Here is an 8,774-nt window from a genome sequence, read left to right as displayed (position 1 = left end):
TTTATACCATATATTAGGGCCCTTAAGTTTGACCCTAAATTTTCCTTGAGAAACTGTATAGTTCTAGGTTTCACATTTAAGTCTTTGATCCATCTGCAGTTCGTTTTTGTGTGTGGTGTGATGTTTACCTGTGTTTTATTGACCATGCAAAGGCATTCAACTGTGTGGATCATAACAAATTATGGATAGCATTGTGAATAATGGGAATTCCAGAACACTTAATTGTACTCATCAGAAACCTGTACATAGACCAGGAGGCAGTTACTCAGACAGAACGATGGGACCCTGCATGGTTTAAAATCAAGACAGGTGTGCATTGGGGTTGTATCCCTTCACCATACTTACGCCAGTCTGTATGGTGAGCAAACAATCTGAGAAGCTGTAGTATAGGAAGAAGAACGTGGCATCAGGATTGGAGGCAGACTCATTAACAACCTGCAACATGTAGATGGCACAGTCTTGCTGCTGAAAGTGAGGACGACTTGAAGCACTTGCTGATGAAGATTGAAGACTACAGCCTTCAGTATGGATTACATCTCAACATAAAGAAAATGAATTTACTCACAACTAGACCAATAAGCAACATCATGATAAACTGAGAAAGATTGAAGTTGTCAGGGATTTCATTTTACTTGGATCAATCCACAATCAAAGCCCATGGAAGCAGCAATTAAAAAATCAAATGACGTATTACATTGGGCAAATCTGCTGCAAAAGACCTCTTTAAAGTGTTAAAGAGCAAAGATGTCTCTGTGAAGACTAAGGTGTGCCTGACCCAAGCCGTGGTATTTTCAATCGCCTCATATCCAAGTGAAACCTGGACGATGAACAAGGAAGACTGAAGAAGAATTGGTCTTTGAGTTACGGTGTTGGCAACGAATATTGAACGTACCGTGGACTGGCAGAATGAACAAATCTGTTCTGGAGGAAGGGCAGCCGGGACGCTCCTTGGGAGGAGCGAGCAAGGCTTCACCTCATGTGCTTTGCACATGTTATCAGGAGGGACCAGTCTCTGGAGAAGGACATGACGCTCGGTATGGAGTCAGCAAAAAAGAGGAAGACTTTCAATGAGATGGACTGGCACCGTGGCTACAACAACGGGCTCACACATAGCAAGGATTGTGAGGCTGGTGCCGGACTGGACACCTCTGCTGTGCACAGGGTTGCTGTTAGTCAGAAGCCAGCCGACAGCACCTAACAGCAACGGGGTGAGTGGGAGGGGCACGAACTGTCGTTGGCAGAGATGGAAAACAGGCGGAAAGGCATGGTGGTGATGGTCACCCAGCTTGACGAGTATAATTAATGTTACTTGAAAAAGTTAAAGTGGGAAAAGTTTTGTTATGTATATTTCATCGAGGGAGCTTTGGTGGTGCAGTGCCTAAGGCACTTGCCTGCTGACCAGAAGGCTGGCAGTTCAAACCCACCAGGCACTCCTCAGAAGGAAGGTTGGGCAATCTACTTCCCTAGTGATACTGTTGTTGTTGTTAAGTGCCGTCGACTCGTTTCCGACTCATAGCGACCCCATGCACAGCAGAACGAAACACTGCCCGATCCCGCGCCAGCCCCACAATCCCTCCTATACTTGAGCCCATCATCGCAGCCACTGTGTCAATCCATCTCATTGAAGGCGTCCCCCTCTTTCGTCGACCCTCCACCCTACCAAGCATGACATCCTTCTCCAGGGAATGGTCCCTTCTGACAACATGACCAAAATAGCTGAGACGAAGTCTGGCCATTCCCGCTTCCAAGGAGCATTCTGGCTGCACTTCCTCCCTAGTGATAGTGCCTGGGAAACCCAAGGAGAGGTCGCTATGAGTCGGATCCAACTCGACAGCAGTGAGTTTAGTTATGTTTCATCGACATGACATTTAAAAGACAGAAAACAAGGTGACTCACACTCAATCTGTGGTGGCCAGGAGCTGAGGCGGCAGGAAAGACGGGCGAGCCCATGACTCCCCAGCGACCACCCCTCGGGGTATCTGAAGAAGAACTGTTTTCCCACTGTCCTGCAGGATTCAGGACCCAGGAGTCAGGGCCCACTGCGTGTGGGGTCCTACTGTGGCTTAAGGCAAGGGAGAGAATTCGGCAGCTGGCTCTTAGTTCTGTCAGGCTGTGGGGGGCGAGGGAGTGTTTCTACCCTGGTCCCAGTCAGGTGAGAGGTTAGGGCCCCCTGGGGCACTCTGTGGTGGCCTGGGCCAGCTAAGGTGCACGCTGCTGTCTGTTGAAAACATTCCCGGTCGGTGGCATCATGTCGCGCAGGCCCGCGGGGGCGGCTGCGTCTGGAATGTCAACAGTTTGCCAGGCCCAGGAGTCCAGAGCATGCCTGAGCTGAGGCCCACCCCTACCCGGGGCTGCCGGGAGACCAGGTCTGAGCATCTGCAGCGGGTGGCAGCCAGAGGCAGGTGTCTGAGCCCTGGTGCCGGGGCGTGCTCCCAGCCCCCCAGCTCTGTCGCTGCTCCTTTCCCCACCCCAGCTCTGCTGGAATCCCTCCAAGGACCCTAGTCCCTTCCTTCCTCCGCGACTTGACACTTGTCTGCTCCACCATGCTCCCTCTCACCCTCCCACATTAGCTGACTCTGGACCAGGTGCTCCCCTCTCTGGGCCTCAGTTTCCCCGAAGCATTGGGCATTCCTTCCAGGTCTGCTTTTAAATGCCAGCCCTCCCACCCCTGAGATGAAGCCTCTGTGGGTCTGAGATCTGAGATCTGCCATCACCTGGAAGGCCAGGGCTGGGATGCCCCAGGCTCCTGTATGATCTCATTGCTTCTGTCGCCATCCCCATTAAGCAGAAGAGACACCTAGGAGGTTAATCCACTCTGCCTGTTCCACCCCTATCCCCGGACCTTGGGGGCTGGGGGATTGGTAGATAAACTGAGACCAGACAGAGTGGGTGAGGGAAATGTCCAGGAAACCCTGGCTTTGGGGCTGAGAGCTGGGTAGAGCTGCTTCCCTAATGTCCATGCTGTGTGTCTTTGGGCAAGTTGACTGACCTCTCTGAACTTCGGCTTCCCCCACAATAAAAGGGGTTAGTAATGGTTCCATGCCAAAGTTGTTATCGGGAGCTCTGGTAGCATAGAGCCTAAGGCATTTGACTGCTAACCAGAAGGCTGGCGGTTCAAACACACCAGCCACTCCCCGGGAGGAAAGTTGGGCAATCTACTTCCGTAGTCATACCGCCTCGGAAACCCAAGGAGGGGCCACTATGAGTCAGGTCCGATTCGACCACACATAACAACAACTTTTGGACCAATGAAGATCGCAGACGGGAATGTCTAAATCACAGAATGCTGTCCTAATCATTAACTCAAATCAAAACAACTCAACTCACTGCCACAGAGTCGATTCCGACTCATAGTGACCCTCATTGGGGTTCCAAGGCTGTTAATCTTTACGGAAGCAGACTGCCTCATCTTCTTCCAGGGAGCGGCCGTTGGGTTCGAATCACTGATCTCATGGTTAGCAGCCAAGTGCCTTAACCACTGAACCACCAGAGTTCCTTTCTTATTAACAAGCTGTTTAAAATCAATTCCAAGTTCCCAAAACAAAAAAAACAAACTCATTGCCGTGGAGTCAGATATGACTCATAGAGACCCCTCCTCGGTTTCCCAAAGTTGGTCACTACAGAATAGATTGCCCAACTTTCCTTCCGAGGAAGGGCTGGTGGGTTTGAACCACCAAGCCACTCGTTAGCAGTCAGATACCGTAGGCGCTACGACACTAAAGCTTCTACAAGTCGCCTCCTCTTCCCAAAGTACCTGTAATCACCCCGTGTTGCCAAGGCAACGGCTCTGCCCGACCCTCACAGAAAACCGAGGGAAGAACCAATCACAGCGTTCTGTCGGGGTATGTCCCCAACCCTCCTGGGCCCCACTGCCCTCTGGGAGTTGTGGTTCTGGCGGTGAATTTCCGGCCGGGCTATGAGACTACAACTTCCGGCAGGCGGCGCGGCGCGGAAGCGCAGGCGCAAGTGCTGAGCGGCGGGCTGGGGCCGCGTGCGGTATGTCGGCGCTCGGCTGGGGCCGCGGCGCCGCGGGGTTGGGGCGAGCCCTGGTGACCCCGGGCCGCTCCAGCCTCCTGGCCGAGAAAGGTAACGCGGAGATCGGTCATACGGCCCGGGACGACGCCGCGGTCGCTGCCGCGCTAGCCCCGCGACAGTGACCTTTGGCCTTTTGGGACCCTGGGATCTAGCTAACCCAGACCTTAACCCCTTGCATAGTGGGATTTTGGGGAACCCACTGACACCCGGCCCGCGTTTCACTGGCCTTTGCCCTGCTCCATTGACGGGGCAACAGGGCCCTTTGGCTCGGTTGTTTTGAGAACTCTGACGCCTTCAGTTGCGATTTAGGGACGCTTGACCTGGCATTGATTAAGGGCTCGGCTGCTAACCAAAAAGTCAGCGGTTCGAACCCGACAACCACTCCGAGGAAGAAAGAGGTGGCATTCTGCTTCCGTAAGGATTACAGCCTTGGAAACCCTCTCGGACAGTTCTCTGTTCTCTAGGGTCACTGTGAGTGGGAATGGACTGGACCACCATGGTTTGACTTTTGAACCCTCTGTACCTTTAAGTTCCTAGAACCCTTCAACCTTCATTTTAGCGTTGGAGGCCCCCTTCTTCTTTAGTCTCAATTTCTTTCCAATTTGAGGCCCTGCTGATAGTGTCCAGTCCCCCAGTCTTAGTCCACATGAGGTCCCAGTCCCCCTTGTGTCTCTCACAGGGCCTGGGGCCCTTGGTGGCATCTGGGGCCGCGGAAGGAGCTCGTCGGCCAGCCCTTGTGAACGAGATCGCCGGAAGGACTGGGGCCACGTGGAGCTGCTGGAGGGTGAGGCCCCTTCCTTGGCATCACCACTGTGGGCCGCTCTCCCAGGTCACACCCACGAGAACACTGAAGGAGAAGAAACTAAGGCTTACTCTCAGATTGGGTAGCGGTGGATACCCACCTCTTGGGGGTGTCCTAAGGGGCTACTGGGAAGGCAGCGCAGAGGGTGTGGCTTCTCGTGGTGTGATCAGGAAAGACCAGCACTGCAGTCATGACCAGTGTCCTTGCCGCCTCCTCAACCCGGCTGTGTGCACCCACCTGAGCCCTTTTCCCCTCCCCCACAACCCCAGTGGGTGCTCCCAGTTACCAGAGAACATATTTGAGGCCCCAAGGTGTGGCACCCAGCCCACCCATGGCAGGGACGAGGTGCCATGACCAGCTGACCCCGTCTCAGTTCTCTGGAGCTGGGTGCCAGCAGAATACAGCTTCCACTCCTTCCTGTCTTTGGAACTTGGGAAGAGCAACCCAGTCCCCGATGGTCCCCACATGCCTGGCTGTTGGGTGCCAGCCGTGAACCAAGTTGACTAAGTCCTTGTGGTGAGGGAAGCGGGTCAGGAGGAGGGAGTATGTGTGAGGGGTTAACTGTTGGTAGTGGTGCTGGTAAGGTGGGAGCTGGCAGGGGCTGTGACGGTGGCTGTGAGGAGGCAGGTTCAGAGCTCGCGGATTCCAGACAGACGAACAGCGTGTGCAAAGGCCCTGAGGCAGATCCCAGCCTGGAAAGTTGGAAGAACAGCAGAGAGGCCCATGTGGGGGCAGGGGAGAGAGGGGGAAAGAGAAAGGGAGGGCACAGGCAAGTTGTGCCTGTGGACAGGGAGGACGCAGCTGTTTACCTGAGGAAGGTGGGAATCCTGGGGGCAGTGAGCAGAGCAGGGAGGGCCAACTTGGTGCTCGTGGGCGCCCTCTGCTGGCTGTGGGGAGAACATCGTGGCGGCAGCAGGAAGGGGCAAACAGGAAGTGGTTTCTAGACAGATTTTGAAGGCAGAACCCTGAGGATGTGGTGGTGGGTGTGCTGGGGGTGGAGGAAGGAGCTGACGACGCTGGGGTTGGTGGCTTGAGTTCCCGTAAGGATGGTACAGCAGTGAGAGGGCAGGATGCAGGGGGCAGGGTTAGGGACAAGGACGGGTGCTGAGTGGTGGTGGGCGTGTGTGTCTGGGCTCAGGGTGGCAGTCGGGGCAGATGGACATTACGGGGTTGTCGGCCACTGCTTTGACCTTCCAGACGGGAGACGGCCGCCTGCGGCACAGGTGGCGTCTGCGGTGACACGAGCTTGAACTAGTCCCTCTGACACCCCCCTGCTGTGCTCCCCACGCAGTGCTCAAGGCACGGGTCCGGCAGCTGCGGGCCGAGTCGGTGTCAGAGGTGACGGTGAAGCGGGTGGCCGTGACTCGGATCCCAGAGGGCGGTGGCGGCGGCTCCCAGCCGCGCGGGAAGGCCGAGGCAGGGGCTGCGCTGGAGCTCCGTGGCCGCTGGGCAGAGAAGCTAGACAAGGAGAAGTGGATTATGCAGAAGCGCAAGCAGCGGCTGGAGGTGAAGCTGCAGGCCCACGCGCAGAAGTTGGCCCAGGAGCCACCACCGAGGCCACTGCGGCCACTGCGTGTGGAGCCGCGGTTACAAAACGGGCAGCTGGCTGGCTGCCTGCAGCGGTGGGCGCGAGGGGGCCCTGCCGGCCCCTGGGAGGAGCAGCTGGCCCAGGCGCTGCAGGAGGCCCCGCGGAAGCTGAGCCGGGAAGAGGCACAGGCCCCGGCCGACAGGGCGGCCGAGGCGCAGCTCTCGGGCCGGCGGCAGAAGCTCCTGGCCTTCCTGGAGTGCTGCCTGCTCACAGACCACCTGCCCCTTGCCCACCATGTGCTGGTCACCCAGCATGGCCACCTCCGACGCCGGCGGCTCCTCACGCTCGCCATGTACAACACTGTCATGCTTGGCTGGGCCCGCAAGGTAAGTGGTGGCAGGGGGTGGGGGACAGGGCACGGGAGAAAGATTCCTCTGTGGGACTCACGCTGTCTGTTAGGGGTAGAAGCCGAGGCCCGAGGACAGGGCGGGACTCACCCACCCTCTGCTGGTCCCTAGCAAGGAGCAGGCAGGTTTGACCCTTGTCTTCTTAGCTCTAAAGTTCAAGAGCTTTATGTGTTAATGTTTTAATAATACTTGAAGCTCTGATGGCGCAGAGCCTAAAGCATTTGACTGCTGGCGGTTCAAACCCAGCAGCTACCCCCTCGGAAGGAAGGCTGGGCAATCTACTTCCCTAGAGATACTGCCTCGGAAACCCAAGGAGGGGTCGCTGTGAGTCCAGTTGACTTGATGGCAGTGAGTTTGGTTTTGGTTTTAGGTATTTCAAGTATAAATTAAACATGGCTTTCAAAGGAAAGTTGAAAATGAAAAAAGGAAGGAACCCTGGCTGACATTTTAGTGCATTTCTTCCTGCCCAGGCTTCTAAGCTGTCTAGTGCAAGAGGCAATTTTGGCATCTTGGGCAGCCTATAGACCCCTTCTCAGGATAATGATTTTAATGCTTTGGGCTTAGTGTGCTCTTCTTTTTCTGGTTTCCTAAGGTAGAAGGTTGGGTCATTAGTTTGTGATTTTTCTTTTGTGATACAAGGGTTTATGGCTATAAATTTTCCTCTAAGTGTTGCTTTAGCTGCATCCTTTAAGTTTTGGTATCTTGTGTATTTGTTTTGTTTCATTGCAGAGTATTTTTATTTCCTTTTGCTGTTCAGATTCCTTTCAAAGGGGGAAAAATGCCCAAAGTTGTACCACCCCATGATTCTGCAGTTGTAATTTGAGAAATGCTGTTACTTTAGATGACCACAGTGTCGGTGAGATGGGTTTTGAGTGATCATCTTAGCTGGGTTGCCCAATGTGACTGTCACCAGCCACACAAAGTCGTTCAGTTTAAGTTGAAATGAAATATTCTGCTCTATGTCATACCAGGTGTTTCATGCGCTCAGTAACCACTGAGCTGTCACGTGGCCAGTGTTGTTGGACTGAACACACAGCTGTAGAACGCATCAATTGTAGCAGAGTGTTCTGTTGGACGGCACTGGCCCATCATGTACATTTGTCCTTCTTTTTAAAATAATTTTATTTTTAGTATGAAAGTTTTTTTTTAATTGTGATTTGGGTGAAAATTTACAGAGCAAATGCACTTTCCATACAGCAGTTCACATACACTTTCTCTCATGACATTGAGCACAATTCACCACAATGCAACAGCTCCCCTCTCACTACCTCGCTACAGTCACCTCCTCCCTGTGTGCATCCCTCCATGCACTCCTGCTCCCTGAGCTGTCTCCCTGTGCATAAACAGCCCTTCTTTCTCCCATAATTGTTCTCTCCAAGGAGTGTATCTACCTTAGGTAAATGTCCAACTCATATGCCTGTCTTTTGTTTGGCTGGAAGCCACAGGTATGGATTCAATTCCAGACCTGAAGGGCAGCTAGGGGCTATAGTCTCAGGGGTTCTACCAGGCTCTATCAGACCAGCAAACCAGGTCCCCCTTTTTTTTCCAATTGCTTTTGAGTTTCGTTTCACATTGTTCTCCCTCTCTATCCGGGGTCTCCTACAGAGATCTCCTTCCAAGTGGATGACAGTTGGTAGGCACCATCTAGTTCTTCTGGTCTCATGGTCATGTAGGCTGAGGATTGCATGGTGTACCAGTCGCTAGGACTAATTCTTTCCATGAATCTTTGGTTTTCTTCATTCTTCTTTCTCTGGAGGAGGAGAGACCTATTGTTGCATCCAGATGGTTGCTTGCAAGTTTTTAAGATCCCAGTCACTACTTGCCAAAGTAGGGGGTGGAACAATGTTTTATGTAGTATGTCATGCCACTTGAGCTTGATGTCCCCTGTGACTATGATCCTGAGCCCACAGGTTCAACTCCTCGGTCCCTCTGGGTAGCTGGCTGTGACCAAGCAGTGACCACAACCTTGCCCCTTGTCAGCTCTACTATACACCTGGGAATT

The 8,774-nt window shown here is 53.6% G+C and overlaps 1 protein-coding gene across 1 annotated transcript in view; it reads left to right on the top strand.

Annotated features, from left to right (window-relative positions):
• The first annotated feature begins 3,998 nt into the window (after positions 1–3,998).
• The window catches only part of POLRMT (RNA polymerase mitochondrial), a 16,639-nt gene continuing 11,863 nt past the window's right edge, over positions 3,999–8,774 (top strand). Inside the window, exons 1-3 of the mRNA XM_007954584.1 lie at positions 3,999–4,086; positions 4,715–4,819; positions 6,129–6,751. Of these exons, the coding sequence (XP_007952775.1) occupies positions 3,999–4,086; positions 4,715–4,819; positions 6,129–6,751 (816 nt within the window). The remainder of the gene's footprint in view (positions 4,087–4,714; positions 4,820–6,128; positions 6,752–8,774) is intronic.

This window comes from Orycteropus afer, unplaced genomic scaffold (genome assembly GCF_000298275.1).
Source record: "Orycteropus afer afer isolate SDZICR_OR568_19922 unplaced genomic scaffold, OryAfe1.0 scaffold00466, whole genome shotgun sequence".
Lineage (NCBI taxonomy): Eukaryota > Metazoa > Chordata > Mammalia > Tubulidentata > Orycteropodidae > Orycteropus > Orycteropus afer.
This window is presented reverse-complemented; position numbering and strand designations above follow the sequence as displayed.